The sequence below is a fragment of the Gopherus evgoodei genome, chromosome 8 (assembly GCF_007399415.2).
Source record: "Gopherus evgoodei ecotype Sinaloan lineage chromosome 8, rGopEvg1_v1.p, whole genome shotgun sequence".
In the NCBI taxonomy this organism is placed as follows: Eukaryota; Metazoa; Chordata; order Testudines; family Testudinidae; genus Gopherus; species Gopherus evgoodei.
In genome coordinates this window covers 45390293-45411039 of record NC_044329.1, presented here as the reverse complement: position 1 = coordinate 45411039, position 20747 = coordinate 45390293, and the positions used below count along the sequence as shown (strand labels likewise).

General features: G+C 52.5%; 1 protein-coding gene across 1 annotated transcript; it reads left to right on the top strand.

Moving 5' to 3' along the window:
• Nucleotides 1-140: 140 nt before the first annotated feature.
• Nucleotides 141-17365, top strand: CRIP1 (cysteine rich protein 1). The gene is made up of 5 exons (XM_030573175.1): nucleotides 141-259; nucleotides 10095-10189; nucleotides 12197-12254; nucleotides 16376-16423; nucleotides 17026-17365. Exons 1-4 carry the CDS (start codon nucleotides 220-222, stop codon nucleotides 16414-16416), a joined length of 234 nt encoding a protein of 77 aa, XP_030429035.1. The 5' UTR covers nucleotides 141-219; the 3' UTR covers nucleotides 16417-16423; nucleotides 17026-17365.
• The last annotated feature ends 3382 nt before the right edge of the window (nucleotides 17366-20747 follow it).

Genomic DNA, 20747 nt, shown 5'->3' with positions numbered 1-20747 from the left:
AGCCGCGCCCCGCCCAGCGCGCCCCAGCGCAGCAGTTCCGCTCGCCTGTCTCCCCTCCCTTGCCCCTGTGCCAGGGTTCCCGCGAGCCGGGAGCACAGCTGGGGGGCGGGGCTTCACGGGCGGGGCCGCAGGGTGACCCTGCAGGCGCGGGCCGCACCAAGTAGCAGAGCCATTCGAGCAGCAGTCAGCGCACAGCCCAGCCCGCGCGGAGCTACCACCATGCCCAAGTGCCCCCGTTGCCAGAAGGAGGTCTACTTCGGTAAGGGCGCCGCCCCCAGCTCCTTGCATTCAGCTCCTTGCTGGGGCTGCCAGGCACCCTGCCCCTGCCCCACCTTCCCCAAGGGATGCCTGGCACCCAGGTCCTTGTTGGGGCTGCCAGGCACCCTGCCTGCCCTGCCCCACCTTCCCCAAGGGGTTCCTGGCACCCAGCTCCCTGCTGGGGCTGCCAGGCTCCCTGCCTGTTTCTGCCCCACCTTCTCCATGGGGTGCCTGGCACCCAGCTCCCTGCTGGGGCTGCCAGGCACCCTCCCTGCCCCTCCACCATCTTCCCCAAGAGGTGCCCAGCACCCAACTCCCCGCTGGGGCTGCCAGGCACCCTCCCTGCCCTGCCCCACCTTCCCCATGGGGTGCCTGGCACCCAGCTCCCTGCTGGGGCTGCCAGGCTCCCTGCCTGTTCCTGCCCCACCTTCTCCATGGGGTGCCTGGCACCCAGCTCCCTGCCGGGGCTGCCAGGCACCCTCCCTGCCCCTCCACCATCTTCCCCAAGAGGTGCCCAGCACCCAACTCCCCGCTGGGGCTGCCAGGCACCCTGCCTGCCCTGCCCTGCCCCACCTTCCCCATGGGGTGCCTGGCACCCAGCTCCCTGCTGGGGCTGCCAGGCTCCCTGCCTGTTCCTGCCCCACCTTCTCCATGGGGTGCCTGGCACCCAGCTCCCTGCCGGGGCTGCCAGGCACCCTCCCTGCCCCTCCACCATCTTCCCCAAGAGGTGCCCAGCACCCAACTCCCCGCTGGGGCTGCCAGGCACCCTGCCTGTCCCTGCTCCATCTTGCCCAATGGGTGCCCAGCACCCAGCTCCGCGCTGGGGGTGCCAGGGTCTCTGTGACTGCCTGCCCTATGGGGTGCCCTGCCTGCTGCAGCCCCTTTCTGTATGGGCTCCCTAGCACCAGAGCTCTGCAGGGGTGGCTAGAGACCTTGCCCAACCCTCTGCTTCTACACCCAGCTTCCTAGCCCCCTGCAGGGGTACAGCCCACCTACCTGACCCTGAATACAGCTTCTGAATGGGGTGCCCTGCCTCCTGCCCCCCCTTGTCTATACAGGCTCCCTGGCACCCAGCCCCCCACTGAGGCACAGCCCAGTGCCCTGGCAGCAGCACAGGTGGGTGGGGCAGGGGCGGCCATTCCCTGGGCTGGGACTCAGGCTGCGCTGGCTACATGTTGTTGCTACAGCCAGGGCTGGCTCTAGGTTTTTTGCCACCTTAAGCAAAAAATTTTTTGGCTGCCCCCAGCCCAGCCAAGCCCTGGGCTCTTCCCCCCTTCACCAGTGCCCTCCCCCACCCACACTCCCTGCCACCTCAGCCCTGGGCTCTTCCTCCCCCCGCCCCCGCTGCCCAGCTCTGGGATCCTCTGCCCCCCCCCCACACCATACCCGCACCAACTGCCACCCCAGCCCTGGGCTCCCCCCACCAGTGCTGACTCTGTCCACTCCCCCCTCGCCTCCAGTCGGTCCGGTGCTGGCAGGGTCAGGTAAGCAGCGGGACTCCTGGGCTGCATCTGTGAACCTCAGCAGCCCCAAGGAGCCAGGGCTCCCATCTCCAGGATCGGCCGGGACCTGGGAGGGCAGAGATGGGGGACCGCCCCAGCAGGGGCTGAGGAGCCGGGGCAGGGTAGCTCCAGAGAGAGCGGAGCCTCAGAGAGTGGGACGCAGGCCCCACATGGCAGCGCCCCTCCCTCTGTGGTCCTGCTGCTGCTTCTGGTCACCCTGCTGCAGTTCCTGGGTGACTTGGGCCGCTTTGCCAAGCCCCAGCTGCGGTGCTGGGGAGCAGCCGCCCTGCAGCACCTGCAGGTGGCTCTGTGTGCCCCCTGTGGTGGCCCCCAGCCTGAGTGGCCCCTGCTTGGAGCCTGTCCAGCCCAGCCACAAGGTGCGGCACTGCTCCCCACGGTGTGAACCTCAGCAGCCCCAAGGAGCCCTTGCGCACCATGCGCTGCTGCTAGGGCCAGCTCTAGGCTTTTGCTGCCTGAATTGGGGAAAGAAAAAAAAATGGCTGGAATGCCCTGAAAATGTGCTGTCCCAGGCACATGCTTGGTTTGCTGGTGCCTAGAGCCGGCTCTGGCTACAGTTGGTGTTTGGTTTGTGCCCTGCACTACTGTCATCACTGTCCCCTGCCCAGCCATGTGGGAGGAGATCAGTGTTCTGGGACAAACAGTCTGAGAACTCCCTGGTTTCTGTGAGAAGGGCTCAAAATCCCTTCCACCCCCATCTGCCTGCACAGCTTGGGGGTCCTGTGCAGCCAGGAAGGAGCTGGGTTTGTAGGGCTCCAGCAGACGGGCATTAGTGCTGGTCCTTGCGGGTTGAGCTGGGATGTGTAGGCTGCACAGATTCCTGTTAACATCAAGGGCAAGCGCTGCCCCCTCTCCCCTTGTGCAGGGGCTCTTAGTGGGCAGGGCTGAGGAAAGCTCACTGGCACGGAGGCTGTGCAGAGCCGTGGCAGGAGGAGGAGTCCGAGCAGGGTTCCTCTCCCTGGGCCTCCCTGCAGCCTTAGGAAGATGCTCTGATTTGTGGATCTCTTGCATGCCTCCCAGCTATGAGTAAGGAGACTTGAACAGCAGCAAACTACTGCAGACAGCTGTCTGCTTTACAAGCGAGGAAGTGCTCTCAAAACCTAACAAGTTCTTTTATTATCATTAATAAAAAAGTTCTTTGTAATTAACCCCCCGCCCCGCTCCCCGATAGCCCATGCCCCTTAAGGCCTTCAGATCCCTAGTAAAGTCTAGAGGAGCTGGCAGTCCATTTGTATAAACCAGTGGTTTTCCACCTGTTTACCAGTGTAGGAGGCATATGCAGCCACTATGTGTTATATGGGCCAGATCCACCCATTATGTTTACTACCTGTATGGCCCTGAGGATGTTACATGGATCGCAGCTGTGTGCTCATTGGGCTGCAAGCCAGACGCAGGTTGAGAACCACTAGTACAATCGATAGTCCTAGGAAACCAAAGATTTCCTGGTTAAGTAATGAGAAATAACAAAGCGCATAAGATGGAGGGAGTTTCCATTGTAGTTTTTTAACTGTTTCATTGTAGTGCTTTTATACTGTCCCATTGGATTCTGAGTCCACAGGCTGATACAGTTTTTGAAGTCTGTTGAGAGATAATATCCAAAGCCAGTGAAAATACTATGTTCTCTCATAGCTGCCCATCATCAAGGAAGTCTCCTGTTCCCTTCTACACAGTGAAAAAACATCTTCAGAATCCAAGAACCACACAGTGTTCTATAAAATGAGTGAAACCGTATCAATTTCTGTATACAAGAGGTCCTGCCGTTTCTCTGTCCAGCTGCACATTTTAGCTGAACAGTTGAACAGGTACATTATTATTAGGTGAGGGCTGTTTGTTGTTGAGGTTTGCTAGAGAAATATAATATACATTCTTGCCATATGTCTTGCAAGTCCAGCCATCGATATAATAGCAAATGTAAACATGTAACAGTTGGGAAATTGTGTCTAGGACACAACATTGTAATTTGAGGGTGAAAGAAGAAGATCTTGAGAAAACAGTAGGAAGGAAAGAGTGTAGAAAATAAAGATGAGTTTGTGTGAGTCTGGGTGGTTAGGTATGCTGACCTCTAAAAGGGAGGGCTGGGGGATGGGCTCTGAATCTGTTTTTGATTCTGAGATGTTTCCATCTAAGCTATATCCATTATGTATCTTCTGTCTAACCTCTAAAGAGGATTCTTCTGGCAGTAGCTAGTACTGTCGGTGACCATTTGGTTCCAGAGGCAAAAATGTCAAACAACTAATACTCTGTTTTTAGATCTTTTATATCAGGGGCTCAATTCATCAGTCCCTGTGCTTTGTGTGGTCATTTACACCAGTTCAAGGTGAGCACAGAGCCCTACCAAGTAAATCTGGGTGAATTTTTTTCAGCTGACAGGAAATTCCCTGAAAAATGCATTTTTCAGGGCACTGAAACTATTTGTGACTTTAGGTCAAATTCAGCAAATAGTTTTGGCTGAAAAAACCTTGAAAACAAATTTTGGAATTGTCTGTACAGTTCATTTTGCAAATTTGGATATTTTGTTTTGAATCATCATCTTCAAAACCGTTCATTTGACCCAAACACAGTTTTAGGAGCTTTTTTGTTTGTGAGAAACCAAAACAGAAATCAGTTTCAGTTAGATATACAGTGAATTTTTCAATTTGGCGAGCAGACCAAAAACCTCAATTATTCGCTCTGCTCCTAAGGATGAACGATGATGGTTTGCACAACTTGCCAGTCATGAAGGGTGACCATGAATCAGAGGCCAGGTCTTTCAGAAGTCACCAAACATACATATGAGAACTTGCAACAATACGTTGTGTATGCAAATAGCCACCTCTGAAAAACTGCTCTGGGAGATCCTTCTGCAACTTAGAATCATAGAAGATTAGGGTTGGAAGAGACCTCAGGAGGTCATCTAGTCCAACCCCCTGCTCAAAGCTGGACCAACATCAACTAAATCATTCCAGCCAGGGCTTTGTCAAACCTGACCTTAAAAACCTCTAAGGAAGGAGATTCCACCACCTCCCTAGGTAACCCATTCCAGTGCTTCACCACCCTCCTAGTGAAATAGTGTTTCCTAATATCCAACCTAGATCTCCCCCACTGCAACTTACGCCCTCTTTGTTTTCTTCTGTGCTGAAACATCTTGTAAGTCGTTGTACCAAGGCCCTTTCCTCTCAGGATGTCTGCCCCACTGAACAGAATAGGTTAACATGGAGCCTCAGTGCTTTGTTTGTCTCCAAGCCATTTGATGGGCACTGAAGCAAATCACTAGAGACGAGGTTCAGAGGTTCTGGCTTACTGCCATGTTACACTTCCCTCCAAGCTAATATATTGGTCCTTTGTTCCGACAGCACCATTCTCAGCTTCATCATAGATGTTTGCTTAAGGTGGATAGACTGGATGGGCAGGGAGTGAGCCACCCAGAGACTCTGGACACTCCAGTCCACAGTTCAACACAGGATCAGTTAAAGTGGTTCCTAAAAACTTTACAAGGCGAATTAGTTTGATTCTAAACAGCAAATTCTGCCTTTGATCACAGTCACGACTACCTGGGCATAACAGAGGGCACTATGTAATCGTGAATGTCTTATTGTAATAAGGCTACAGTGCAGAGGAGACATGTATCTGCAAGGCGTGCTTTTCTTAAAACTATCACTATATGCCTTGAACAGACTTTGGGCCTGACCTGACTTCCGCTGACTCCCCTGGGAGTTGGATCCAGCCCCTAGTAAGGAGCAGATGGATGGCCACACCCTGATTTGGAAAGAATTTCCAAAAAGCCGCAGATTTCTGTACTGACTCAGAGTACTTAGTTGGGTTACATGATCCCACTTCCTGCCATGGGTGTATTTCAAGAGGTTTGGGTAGCTAGTCCCGGCAATAACCTTTGCTGCAATCATTTAACTCCATCTACTAAAACCACATACAGAAGTTCCCCAATCTCTTGGTTCCCCATGTCCCTGGCATAAAAACTCTGATGTGTTTTGCTGAGAGCTAGAAGTGGATGCTGGCCCTAAAGTACTTTTATTTTTGAACTGTATGGAATAAATCTGTAAGCCATGGACTGGGAACATATTGGTTTTTTTTTCTTTCTTTCTCTCTTATATTTCTGGTTTGCTTGTGGGGTGTGTTGTACTTTTCTGTCTACTGTGCCAGAAAAATAATAATCAGGGAATTGCTCAGAACACAAGAATTCCAGAGTTTGTACATTCCAGTTCTCTGTGATGGAGACTTAACTGTTTCTCAGTTTTCCCATCCATTCATATTTGCCTGTCATTTAAGATAGTGCCTACACTAGAGAAATTTAGTAAAGAATCCTGACTTGGGGTTAGCACTGGCTGGAGGCCAGGTATAGACAAGATTCTGATAGCTGAATCCATTTTTATGAACATTGTAGTTACTTACTTTCAATAGATTCAACCAAAAGGGAGTAAAAATCAGTCCTGGTGGCAAGAACCTTGTCTACACTATTGGTGCTAACACCCATTCCAATAAAGTGGTGGTAGCACAGGTGGGAATTTTTTGTGTTTCCTCAATGTAAACAAGGCTTAAACCTCCCCTTAAAGTACAGTTCTACTTGGAATGGTGACTCAGGGTATGGCTACATTTGGAATTTCAAAGCGCTGCCCCGGCAGCGCTTTGAAGTGTGAGTGTAGTCAGAGCGGCAGCGCTAGGAGAGAGCTCTCCCAGCGCTGCATGTAAACCACATCCCTTACAGCGCTGCTGCCCTGATTACACTGACGCTTTACAGCGCTGTATCTTGCAGCGCTCGGGGGGTGTTTTTTCACACCCCAGTTGCAGTGCTGTAAAGTGTGAGTGTAGCCAAGGCCTAAAAGTGGCATTGTGAAGTTTCACGTCTATGGCAGCTCGTTTACTCCAGGTAATGTTTGCTAAGCTAACTAGTAAAAAATGGTTTTAATAGAACTGTCAGCACCTGAAACCCCCGAGGCTAAAGACAGGTTGGTTTTGTTCTGGTTTGCACATCTCTGGGCATAAACACTATATACCCTCAATCTATCATTATAATTCAGTTGATCAACTCAGAAGAGAATCCAGCTGTCATTTGCACAGCTGGTCTAGCCCTGCAGGGCTAACAGGAGTGAAAGATATTGTGCAGTGAAGTAAGCAGATGTTTCTTTGTAAGTGCAATGGGTCTGTTGAGCAAGGAAGTGCTATTTTTATGAAGTTAGTCACATGACCTCAGCTGTAGAAGACCGAGTTTAATGCAAAGGCCAAGGAGAGTCCAGAATCAGTTGTAAGCTCTTATTTCTAAGATCATAGCAGTAACACTGGTCTAGTATAAGCAGTCTTGGAATAAAAAGAAAAATACAGCATCTCTCAGCTAAGAGTCCCATCAGGTGTGGCTGGTATATGTAGTCTTTTGCTCAGATTTAGCTGCCACTCAACTACATTTCACTTACACCATCTAGTTCTTCACTCCAAGCTGGAACCTGAAGGGCCTGGCTGTTAAGTCAATGAGCTACTTCAATGGTCCTTGATGGGATTTCAGTTGATATGTTTGACAGATCATAAAGGGGAGAGAGAGCAGGATCATAGGAGTGCAGCGAAGACTGATTGCCATAGTGGTCATGGAATGGTATTTACAGATCACTTCATCAGCACTAAATCACTACCTGCATGGGAAGATTGCAACACCAGAGTCTGGAGCTCTCCTAGTGCGAAGTCCCAGTCACTGGGAATATAGTGCCTAGGCAGTGATAAGCTTCTCTAAACAATCCTCCAATAGGGGTGAAAGGTGCCCAAGTGACACTCCTGGAGTCTGAATTCCTTCCAGAAACCCTGGAATAAAAGGAAAGGCTCAGCATCTCTTTCAGATGTAGAACAGGCATGGCAGAGATTGCTGCCCCCCACCCCATCATGCCTCACTCCTGACCTTCAGAGGTGGCCCTCCTCTGTGTTATAATATAATAATATAAATAAAAGTTGCGTTCCTGCCCTTTAGCCCTATTAAATGTAACAGCGCAATCATCCTTCTAGAGAATTTTTTTAAATCAACCTATAGAATTCCATAGCAGCGTGCGCCTCCTGAGGCAGGGTGGCTCTCTGACTGGAGTGACCTGCGTTAAGTCCTTGCTCTGCCACAGGCTTCCTGTGTAAGCTTAGGGAAGTTACTTCACTTCTCTGTGCCTCAGTTCCCCTCTGTGCAATGGGGGTGATAGTGTAGCTCGGTCTCACCGGCGTGTTGTGAGGATAAATGCAGTAAAGATTGAGGTGCTCAGATTCTCTGGTAGTGGGGGCCACGTTACTATCTAAGAGGGATCCAAGGGGTTGCTGTAAAAAGCCTTATTGAAATTTGTCAGGTTCTGAAGCCTTTTAGAACAACTTCTAAAGAACTGTGTTTAATTTCAGTGTAACCCTGTCAGTTTCCTCCCCGCTGAATTCTATAAGGCTTTTTCATAAAGGGGATTTGGGCTCATGCCCCCTTCCCCAGATAGTCCCTGGTGCTATTTCACGCCATGATGTTGGCGTCTGTGATGTGGGGCCTGCCTGCTAGGAGCATTTTGAGATCCCCTCTCTAGTGATCACTTCTCTCCTGGAGTTAATGGTCACACCCAAGTCATGGGCTCCCTGCCCACCCAGAAAAAGAGTTGTAATGCCAAAGCCCTAGCAGACCAGCACTCCTCACCCAGCACTCTGCTGCAGCAGCCGAGCAAGGAGTGGCGAGGTATTGGTTTATAGGAAGAAATTTTGTCCCCGAGCTCAGGCCCCTGCCTTTTTCAGGCATGGAAAATCCACTTGAAGGTCCTGGCACTGAAAGGGTTCCTGTGGAAAGCTCAGCGTTATCACTTAATACACATCCGTGAGTGCAGCTGCTAATAGAAAGAACACACTAGCCTCTTTAGCAAATTACATCCTTTGTACTGTAGTTAAAGTCCATCCTGTGTTCCTTTCTTCTTAATATAAACCTATTCCGGACCTGGGGAGTAACCTCATTGTTCCTTTTGTAGCTGCCTCGGGGGCTATCTTCAGTTGCCTGAACCCAGGCCAGTCTCCAAGCACACTACTGTTTGCTGTGGCTTTTAGTGAGAAATGTGTCCCCAACACCCTGGCAGCAGGAGGTTCCCTGTATTTGTGGGTTGGAAAAAGGATGTTTTGCAATACTTTGCTTCCCAGTGTTGGTCCAGGTGTGTCTTCCCCCGTGATTGTCAGACAGGTTTTCACATGTGCCAAAAGGGCTTGTTACCATGGAATTTAAGGTAACCGGTGTTAATTGAGGTCACTGGTTTTCAAGTTCAGATGCCAACTGGTGCAGAAGAATTTTTACTAGACTAGAGGAGGGCAGTCCTTGCTGGGTGAGGGTTGGCTGTACTCTGGTGTTCCCTAAATTTGACTCTGTTGCCATTTTCCTTCTGCAAGTCTCCCTGTCTGAACAAGTTTTAATGTGAATAGTAATGAATCTGTGTCAAATGGAGACGCATAGGCCCTTCCAGAAAGGAACGGGGAGGTAAAGATGCAGCAGGCGCTTCAGAGCTCATATCTTCCAACTGGCAATAATTTGCCTAGAATCAGACACCCAAGCCTATGTGAAAAATGCTTGTGCAAGCCATGCTTTTGTGTGTGCAAAGCAAGTACTACGCATGCTATTACCTGTTTTTCTACCCGCACATGAACGCGCATGGGCTGCATGGATTTTTATTTATTATGCAAGTGCAGTGTAGGTGTCTGAATTTGAAAACTGTCAGTCCCCCTCCAGGACAAGCAAGAGTCAAACAGTGAGTGAGCCCCACTGAAAGCTGGAATGAGAGATGCCCCAGTAGTTTTTTGATTTACTCATTGGGAACACCAGGCATTTTTCCAAGTATAGAACTCTTACAGCGACCACACTGTTTGGGTCCAGGACAAACAACAGGACAGATGCACGTAGAGTGCAAAAGTCCACATAGTTCATTGAAGCAGCTCCCCACCTCTGCCATGGCATTCTCCCCCTGTGACAGTCTCCTTACACCTCTCTGGCCTGTCTCAGCCCACACAGGCAGCCCCAGAGTCCTTATGTAGTAAAGCAAAGAAGCGGTGCCATGAAGAAGATGAACTCAGTCATCTTGTGCCAGCCATACCATCCTCCGGAGGGCTCCAGCAGTCTCTGCAGAGAGGCTGGGCTGGGTGCAGAGGGGCTGGGCTGGGCACAAAGGGCTGTTCTTCTGAGCTGTTCTCGTCCCTTGTTAAAAGCCTCTCTGATACCTGACAGCGAGTTTAGGTGTAGCGGGGTGGGGCTGAGGGCCCACAGCAGCTCGCCAAACCTTGCTTGCTCGGTGTTGGGTGCATATGCCTCATCACAGCCTCCTGAATGGTACTTTTGTTTCCACACTCTGACAGCTGAGAAGGTTACCTCCCTGGGGAAAGACTGGCACCGACCATGCTTGAAGTGTGAGAAATGCAACAAGACCCTGACTTCAGGCGGCCATGCTGAGGTAAGGGGTGAGGTAGCCGGCCACCAGCTCTGTGTCACTGTAACTCTTAGCTGCATCTTCCAACACGTAGGACAGATATGTCAAGAAACTTTAATCAGCTGCTTCTTTATACCCCTCACCTGTGGGTGGCAGCATAGTGCATGCTGCCATTGCAGAGTTGATCTCCAGGTACTCCACAGCACAAGGGGCCCATATTTCACAGCCCCAGCTCCAGAATTCTGCAGCAGCATGACTTTATCCCCGCACCATGCAGTACCCTTGTTCCCATCCCCCTCGCTCTCATAGAATCATAGATTATTAGGGTTGGAAGGGACCTCAAGAGATCATCTAGTCCAATCCCCTGCTCAAAGCAGGACCAGTCCCCAAATGGCTCCCTCAAGGACTGAACTCACAACCCTGGGTTTAGCAGGCTAATGCTCAAACCGCTGAGCTATCCCTCCCCCCAGGCTCACTGAGGTAGAAATTGTTGCTGGGTATTTCTGAGGGAGGGGTTCTTACTGTACTCTCTAGCTAGCCTGGCTCTGTTCCCCTGGCCTCTGTTCCTGCAGTCTGTCTGGCTCAGACCCTCCTTCACCCCTGGAAGCAGGGAGCTTATAGTGAGCTTCAGCAGCTCATTGCCCTGGGTCTGGACTGCTGGGGGATCTCCAGGCTACCTAGCTAACCAGCCTACATTTCTGGCTTCTCCCTGCACCTTGGCTGCAAGCTGGACTCCTAGTGCAATGGTGGGGTGCGCAAGAGGTTCCTTTGGGAGCGCAGGGGAGGGCTGCGCAGCAGGAGGAGCACACTTTTTTTTTTTTTTTTTTGTTTCATCAGTTCGAGCGGGAGTCCGAGCGGTTTTTTTTGCTTTGGCAAAAATGGTAGAGCTGGCGCAACGGGATGCGTGCTCAAAATTGTTTTACTGATGGGGGTGTGTGATTAAAAAAGTTTGGAGACCACTGTCCTAATGTGTGCGCTGTGCACAGCAAAGTCATCTCCTCATTGTGGGGAAATTTGGAGAGCAAAAGGCGGGTTGCACCTGACCAGAGGAGGTCTGGTCGCAGCAAAACAGCTAATGCCAGGGCAAGAGGGCTGCATTCCATGGCATCCTGGGGCCAATGGCAGGCTCCACTGCTGCAGAATTGCAGGGTGCATGAGGCTCTGCCTGAGACGAGCAGGGAGTTCACAGCTATTGGAGCTATTGGTTCAAGTGCTATGTAGATGCAGGCATCCATCGCTGCATCAGTTACTCAGGTCTCAGACTTGGGGGCCAGAAATTGAATTTTAAAAGAAGGAAGCTGAGATTCTGCAGCATGGGGTGAGTTCTTTGGTTGATTCTATGGAATATGGGACTGCCTGGGGGCCCTGCCTCGAAGTAGCAAGAACTCTGCATTAGCCAGCTCCAAGCTGGGGGCTTGCTGTGTGTGTGGGCAGGCTGGTTTATCAGCACCAGGCTGGCCCGGTGAGTGGGGTGCCATAATAATTGAACTAACCTGACAGGATGGAGACAGTGGGCCAGTCCAGGTCCCCTGCAGGGGGGATTTGCTGAGTTGGAGGAATCTTGTATGGAACTGAAGAATTCCCCATTGCATGTAACAGGGCAGAGAGTCACTAGGATTGTGGGCTAGGTGCCGCAGGGTGCCCTAGCCTTATCCAGAGACCTATGTCCAGAGCAGGTCTCAGGTGAGGAGGAACGTGAGGACCTTAGACAAGGCTCTCATTTGGCTCTCCTGGCACATGGATGTTTCTTTAGTTCAGCAAAGCTGTAGTGAGGTCAGGACTCCACTCGGGGTGAGTGGCAGAACAATGGCAGGGCCCAGTACTGGAAGAGCAGGCAATAGGGGAGGTCACTGACACAGCTGGGACCAAGAGAGCAGGGCCCAGGAGTTGTTAATCTATCTCCATAGTCACAGTGTTAAGAGTGGGCCCAGTGACTGAGCAGTGCCTGTTCTGATGCCCAGTTCCTGGGCCCTGCTCGTCTCAGACTCCCCTGAGTAATGTGGCACTGAGGAGTCTCTTCTCTTTCTGCAGCATGATGGGAAGCCCTATTGCAACCAGCCGTGCTACTCTGCCTTGTTTGGACCCAAAGGTAAGTTTCTCCATGCTTGGGGCTTTCACCTCTCCCTGGCTGGATATTGGGTGCCGGCACTGGTGGTGTCTGTCTCCTGGGATTCTTGCCCCGAAGCATGATCACATGTTCCAGCACACAGATCCATGCACATACACCCCTGCCTCCATCCACAGCCACTCCTGCCTGAACTCCCAGCTCCCAAGCACCCCATGCACTTCCCACAGCCACTCCCTCTTAGCTTCTCGTCCCCTCGTCTTCCCCAATATGTCCCTAAACTCAGGGGCAAACCGCTAGAGCCATGTGCACACCCCTAAATACACCTACACCCATTACACTTTACACTATCCTCCCCTTCACAATCTCCGCTCATATGGCTGTCAGCACACATCTTCCTGCGTGTAGTCACCCTTCGATGTCCGCTCATGCCTCCTTCTCCTTTCTCCAGGGGCCAGGCAACTTTCCCTTGATTGCTTTGTGGGCACTGCCTCAAACTTGAATTGTGGCCTTTGGAGCAGAAGCTCTGTCTCTCTGTCTCCAGTCACGTTGGCTGGAGAGGTGCTCCTCTGGATCTGCGCTGTTTCTCTCTGGGTAGGATGTTCAAAAGGTCTCAGGGCTGGCCCAGCTCCGAAGTCAGTGGGAGTTTTGCTTTTTGCTTTGGCAGGAGCAGAGTTAGGTCAATGCTGTGGCCTGGCCTACACCTATAATTTAGGTCAATCTAGCTTCTTGCCTGGACCACTGTAGTTAGGTCAGCCTAACCCATGATGTAAGGTGGCTAGGTCGACAGAGGGATTCTCCCATTGACCTAGCTCCCTCCAATCAGAGAGGTGGATTGCCTGCGTCGACAGAAAGCCCCCTTCTGTCATAGTAGGAAGTATCTACACTGCAGTGCTCCAGCAGCACAGCTGTAGCGCTGTAACTGTCGCTATAGTGTAGACGTACCCTGAGTGTTTGGAAGAAATCTCACTCTCCCTGTCTTCAGATTCTTTGGTCACAGTTTTGTCCTCTGTTGCACAGGTGTGACTCTCCCTGGAGCTGGTAGGCATTGTACCAGTGTGAGTAACGGCACAAATGGGCCTGCTCATCTGGACATGGCACGAGTTGACTTAAGTGCTTTGCAATATTTCACTGTAGTGAGGTAGTCTAGTGTGAAGGTGTATTCACGCTTTCACAGGCCAGCCATGCTGCCCGACCCAGCCGTGTAGTCACAGATTGAAGAGTGTGAAAACCCTCAGGCCCGTGCAATTTGCCAGAACCTCTTAGAGGCTTTGAAGAGGTGAGTATGCTGAAGAGAAGGAATCTCAAAACTTGTGGGGCTCCAGATACTGTGACTCAGCAAGCTTTAGAAAGTTTTGAGTTACAGGTCTGAATTCTCCCCTTCCTGCTGCTGCCCCCCAATACCCCATGCCCCCAGCTCTTTGGTTTCAGGTTCAATACACACTCCTTTGGAATGTGATTTGCTGAATGCAATTGTTGATGTGGCGCCAATGCTAGAGGCTGTGGAATTCCACTTGAATTTCTGCCCCGCCATCCATTCTGTGGCTGCTGGGGTGTAACGTGAAGTGTCATCTACATGCCATTCCAAGTCAGCAGGATATTGGCTTAAGCCTGTACAGCAGCTAGTGGGCTATGCTGGACAATGGGTCAGCAAGACCCCTGGCTGAGCTATGCAGCTGTTGCTTGTCAGCATGTGGGTTTGCCAGGAACGTGGAATCGTTCTCTTTATCTCTAGAAGCTACAAGGGTAAAACGCCAGGCTGCGCCAGGCCATTGGGTGGGAGAACTAGAGTCAAGCGTGACTGTAGCCTGCCTCCTCCTGCCACTAGGTGAAGGGTTCCTCCAGCAGCATCCTCAGTCTCCGGAGGATGGAACCCACTTGTATCCCCCCGAGGCACCTCAGCAGGCTCAGAGGAGCTGCTGTCCTGCTGTCAGGGCAGGGCTAGCACGGCAGTAGCTGGAATCCTGACGACGCCAGTTCAGATTCCTTAATTCCTGAGTATGCAACCTGGGTAGGATTGTGGCAGGGAAGGGGAGCACTGAGGGTACACGTACACAGGAATCAGACACCCATGGCTGGCCTGTGCCACCTGAAATTAAACAGGCTAAGGGTCTGTTTAATTGCAGTGTAGACATTCTGGCTTGGGCTGCAGCCTGAGCTCTGGGACAGCAGAGAGAAGGGCAGAGTGGCACACTGCTCCACATGGCTGGTTTGGAGGGTAAATTGAAAGATAACCCACATGGTGACCACATTCCTCCCACACGCAACAGGGGTTTCCTCCCCTCATTCCCCTGGTCCCAAGTCCTTTCCCCAGAGGGAAGCCATCACCCAGTAACCCCATAACAGAGGCATGTTCCCCACCAGGGATAAGCAGCTGCCTCCTAGGCTGGTAGCCCCACACTTACCCTGTTCTGTCCTAGCCCTTCCCCTGGGCCTGGTTTTCAATGCGTGGCGCTCACAGCTGGAGCCAGCTTTCCAGGAGGACTCCACACCCTTTGTGCCACTTGGCCTCTTTAGGCATCACCCTCGATTCCTCCTGCTGCTCTTGTTTTGGGGTGCTACCACCACAGCCCTGCAGGGGGCAGGGTGGAGCTGCACCTCAGGGAGGCAGTGTCTCTGCCAGGACTGCTCCTAGCGCACCTTGCGCCAGCCAATTGGCTGCCCTTGAATGGCTTCCTCTCCTGGTCTGCAGGCCTGCGGGGAAGGGGCAGGCAGGTCATTCCCCAGTGTCTTTTTGGCAGCGACTCCCTGAGAGGGGAGCAGGAGCAAGCTCTGGGGATGCTGTTGTGAGCAGCCCCACAAGGCTGGGTAACGTGTGCTCACTCTCCAGTCCCTTTCACAGCCATGCAGGGGCTGAGTGCTGTCTGGGCTGTTGAGGCAGGGACTGTGTGGCTATAGGGCTGAGCTCCTTTCCCCTTGTGATTCTCCTGCTCTTGGAGCCAATCCCCTGCTCTTTGGAGCCAGTCCCCTGGAGGGAAAAGCTGCTTGCTGCTCCTTGCACATAGTCCCCCTGTAATGCTGTGTGGGCTGGGTCTAATCAGCACTTGTAGGGCTGGAGTTCTAACAGACCATGACAGGATTCGGGCTACCTGCAGGGGAGCTGTTCACTTCCAGCATTCTGTAGGGAGGGGCCTTACACTATGCAATGTTTTTATATAGACGTGTAGGACTGGATGGGACCTTGAGAGGTCTCCTAGTCCAGTCCCTGCAATTTGAACATGAATTTGCTGCTGCTAAAAATGGGACTGAAATCCCCTGTGTCTGCGGAGGACGGGCATGGCAGGAGCAGCCCCGGTGCTGGCTTTCCCGGGGCCTGCCTCCCGTCAGTGTGCTCCTGCTGAGACGGGAGATCAGCCCACAGCACATGTGCTCCTTGCTCGCCCTTTCCACTGAGGCTGACAACTCTGCGCCAGCTAGCTAGTGCTCCTCCATTTGTGACCTGGACTCCTGTGCCACTGAGTAACTAGGACCCCTTGTCCCACTTCACACAGGCTGCTGCCCAGCTCTCAGCTCTGAGTGCACTGGGTCACTGCTTGTCGTGGGCCACGTTGAGATAGTGATCCAGCTATTAAAGCCTCTGACTCTTGTTCCAGCTCCCTTGTACTCCAGTTAGTGTTTCCCTCTCTATCTGGAGGGAAGTTGGGCCCCAGTGTGCAAGTGGTTTCCATTTGAAATGCTGTATTGTAGATGGCTCTGTCCCGGTCCCCTCTAAAGCCATGGGTGGGCTGGCAGAGGTGTTTCCTAGGCCTTTGGCTCATGGCCCTGGGAATATTCAGGCTGTGGTCATTGTTCTCCCCCCAGCTTGGATGTTGTGTTTGGTCTCTGCACTCTGTGGCAGTTGCAGGGCACCAGTAGACGTGTCTCTCACTGGGCTTGCTCTTATTTGTATTGCCACAGTGCCTTGGAGCCCTGTCGTGGACCAGGGCCCCGCTGCACTACACAAAAACAGCAGCCCCTGCCCCAAAGAGCTGCCAATCAGTGTAAGAGAAGAACGACAGACGGCTACAGATGGTCTGGGAGAATATGGGTCAGCAGGAGAGGCAATAGTCTCACTAGCCCAAGGGCTCTCCCAGCCATGGCACTGGTTCCTGCTCCCTGCTTCTGATGCCTCAGGTGGTAATGATCCCATTCTGGTTCTCTTGCAGGATTTGGCCGGGGTGGTACCGAGAGTCACACATTCAAATAAACCTCAGGTAAAGGCTTCTCTTAATGGTCATGTTGCATTGCGCCAGCCCTAGCATCCGAGGCCCTGTCTCCTAGAGCATAGCTGGATTCCCACTGCATCCCTGGGGCTGGCATCCTTCGTCCAGCTCGTGTGATTCAGAACCTGTCCCCACAGGAAAGTAGCTAGAGTCACGTGCCTTCTCTCAGCCTTGGTACGCCAGAGCTAGCATGCCCAAGAGCAGAGCCAGATTTTCACTTTGTTCTACGTCCGAGATCCCCAGTCATGCTCTGGCCAGCTTTGAATGCTGCCCCTTATGCCCTGGCACCTCTGTTCAATTGCAGCCCACTGATCAGCGTGTGTTGTGTGTTCCACTTGGTGCCTGATTCCTAGAGGACATGAGTCTGTGACAGTCCCTAGCTAGAGAGCCTGGCTGTCTAACTCACACCTTAACTCTGGCTATCCCCAGATCGTCCCTGGAGTCAAAGATGGGGGCTGTCACAGGCAGTGCTTTGTTTCCTGGGTATCCATCGAAGAACTGTGTCCATTCATCATTGAGCCCCCCATGCAAGCGCTATGCTGCAGCCCTGTTGTCTGACCTTTCACCTGCATTTCCTTTTCCTCCGTCTGTAGGGCTGGATGGAGAGTATTCCTGGTGGAGCCTGGGGACAGCACAAGCACCATGACAAATGCATTTTTAATTCACTATGTAATTAACTAGCACATTAAAAGTAATAAATTACCTAGAGGAATTTAGCTGGCTGTGACAGGAGAGTCTCTGCTCTGTATCTATCAGGATGTGGCGTGGGGGATGGGGGGAGTTGGCCAATATCACTGAATGCCTTGTGAGGAAAAAAGAAGGTTCCAGATCCCCTTCCAGCCAAACATGTAGCCCTGCTTTCAAACCCAACCTCTAGCGGCAGGATTCTGCAGATGTATTTGCAGCCACTAATAAAGCCAGAATGAAAACCGCTTCCTCGCTGTAGTAGTGTGTTCTGCTGACTGAGGCCTTGTCTACACTACAAAGTTGCAGCGCTGGTGAGGGGGTTACAGCGCTGCAACTTAGGATGTGTACACACCTGCAGGGCATTACCAGCGCTGCAACTCCCTGTTTGCAGCGCTGGCCGTACACCCGGTCGTGCCTCGGGTGTAGAGGATCCAGCGCTGGATCACCAGCGCTGCTCATCAGATGTAGACACTCACCAGTGTTTTTGTTGACCTCCGTGGAATAAGCAGGTATCCCAGCATACCCGAGGAAGCCTCTCTGGTAATTAAGCAAACTCCACTGCCCTCCAAGCAGGTCTCCTTCCCCGCGGTGTGCTCTGGGTTTCCCCGACCCCCCCCCAGCAGGTCTCCTTCCCCGCGGTGTGCTCTGGCGTTCCCCGACCCCCCCTCCAAGCAGGTCTCCTTCCCCGCGGTGTGCTCTGGGGTTCCCCGACCCCCCCCCCAGCAGGTCTCCTTCCCCGCGGTGTGCTCTGGCGTTCCCCGACCCCCCCTCCAAGCAGGTCTCCTTCCCCGCGGTGTGCTCTGGCGTTCCCCAACACCCCCTCCAAGCAGGTATCCAGCCCCACGGTGTGCTCTGGCGTTCCCCGACCCCCCTCCAAGCAGGTCTCCTTCCCCGCGGTGTGCAACAGCGCTGCAGCGTGGCCACATCTAACACCACTTGCAGCGCTGTTTGCTGTAAGTGTGGCCACTCTGCAGCGCTGGCCCTATACAGCTGTACTAATACAGCTGTAACAACCAGCGCTGCAAAATTGTAGATGTAGACATACCCTGAGGGTCTCCAGGGATCGGATAACGAAGCGCTCGTGATCTGTAAAGGACCTCAGCAGTCTTTGGACAAAGCTCCTATGGGACTTGGAGCTTTGTGCTGCTGCAGCCTGCTGGGCCAGCTGAGGTCTTGATCTCCAGGAAGTCACTGCACATTCTTACCCGAGAGCCAGTAGCCATGTCACTTTCATCCGGGCAGCACGGAATCGGAGCTTCTTGCCCTCTACCAAGCTGCTGCCTTGGCCAGGGGCTGGGAGAGCAGAGACATGGCATTGGCTAAGTCTGAAGAAAGTCAATCCCAGAGCCAAGCATGATCAGCATCCAGCTGGCGCTAGAGCCGGCAGCCTCACTATTCCTCCCATAGCCTCAACACCCAGTGAAACACAGGCCTGCAGTGTCTCACGTGACAGCCCTTGGAGTAGAGAAGCAGCCCCCCAGTAACTCCCTGTGGAGTCTCAAGCACAACCCCACCCCCTCCTGCCAGGGCCCACCGCACAGCAAACGAAACCTCATGGTCTGTAGTAGAGGCTGCTGACACGGCCAGTTCGAGGGTCTTACTGCTGACAGGGGCAAGGGGGTGGCTGGGGGTCCGTGGATGCTGCTAGTTAAAAAACAAGCAGCCTTCCTGAAATCCTGGCCAGGTTAAAAAAGGAACATTTGGCTACTGGGTCAGTTTTAGCTATGATTGATAAAGGATGAAGCCTGTACATGCTGCACATAGCTTGGCCTTTCTGACAATAATCTGGGGCCCCTTGAAGATTATTTGTGGAGGCAAATATCCCCTTTGCCTGCCCCTTCTGCGCCCCCATAGCTCTGGGCCTGGCTGCTGATAGACCTGGTCACAGCCCATTCTTAGCTCTTTTGCAGAGATGGGAGCAATCTCCTGGCCTAAAGCAGGGCTTGGAGGTGTTAAAGGAGTCAGATGGCATCATTTGTGCCCGACAGGCGTCCTAAAACCAGAGAGGGAGGGCAGGCAAGAATGAGGTCAGACAGCCATTTGTGTAAGGGTAGCCTTGTTCCCCAGCCCTACCTTTTCTATCTCAGTATCACCACAGTGTCTGAATACCCATAGACTTCACTCTATTTATTCTCTCAACCATCTGAGGCAGGGAAGTGCTGGGAGCCCCAGCTGGGGAATGGAGGCCCAGAGACAGGAATGGGCACAGTATTTAGGTGCCTGGTTAGATCACTGACCCACCTCAGTGCTTTTGAACCCCACCAGGTACTGACACCCCTTTGGCAATCTGGCTGTAAGTGATGTGCCCAAGGCCCCCTGGAAACTTGTGGCAGAGCTGGGAATTGCACTCAGGCCTCACAAGTGCCAGGCTGCTCTTTCTAGCCACTGTCCCATCCTATGGCTCATCTCACATGTGGCAGACCACAGTTCTTCAAGCAGCTCCAGAACCTGTGGGAGCGAGAGCAGTTGAAAGTCAGAACCGAACAGTTGTGTCGAGTAGCGACGCACAGCGCTGCTGCCTCAGAGCCAGTCGAGCGTGGCCGTGAAGCAGAGGGGAATTCCCCACAATGAGACGGTGCCTCTGTGCTGTCTGCAGCAGGTTCACTGGGCGAAGCTTGGCAGCTGCTCTAGCAGAGGAAAGCCCCTGGACAGCCACAAGACAGCAGAGGCTAGGCCAGTCAGAGCAAGCGCTGTTGCTTTCCCCAGTGCTCTGGTCTCCTCCCTTAAGGCTTCATATGTCACTGGAGTAAAGGGAGTGCAGCTATCTAGGAGCTGCCATAGAGATGAATGTAGTTTCCTACAAGGCCCTCACTAGAGCAGCCCAGGATGACAGGACTCCAGCTCTGATCTGAAACCCCGCTAGTGCCAGCACTTTCCAAGGGTAGCCCAGTGAAAGAGACCCTCTGCCCTGAGGGAGCACTGGTGTGATCTGATGGAGGTGATGGGCCACTCCCAATAAATGTTTAGTCTCTATTTCCCCTCTGAGTCCCCCAAGATAGCCAAAAACACCCACTTGGGCACACTGAGCCACACACAGCCCGATTGTCTGCTGGCTGTCAGGGTAGCCCTGTGATCCTGCGAGTTCTCTTTCACGGATAAGACCCACCGGGATGGTGAAATTGCCAAGCCAAGCTAGCTAGCACCAGGCCAAGACACAGACTCTTGACACACAGATGGGACTAAAGCTATTCCCATCTTAACCCTCGCCTTGCCAGACACACTGAAACAAACCCTTTTTTGGGGTAAGGTACCTTCTACTTTGAAGGGCAGCTGCAAGCTCCTTGGGGAAGGGACTTTTTCTTACGTGTGTACAACTCCTAGCTCAGAGGGGTTGTGATCCCTGCTCTACCATACTACATATAACAATAAATACCAATAATACTGTAATTACTATAGCTGATACCAAACCCTTTCCTGGTTCAAGTTGAACCAACTTCTCATCTAGAAAACACTGGACTTAAAATATCCAGTCAGGCCTCACTAATGAATGCAAAATAGGGCTTGGTCCTCAGTTAACAGTGGATAGTATTAACCAAATAAGCCATGGACTTTGCATGAGTCAGGTGCCCGTTAACTGGTTCTCTGGTCACCCAAGACAAGACTGCTCAATGAAATCCACTGGGATGGA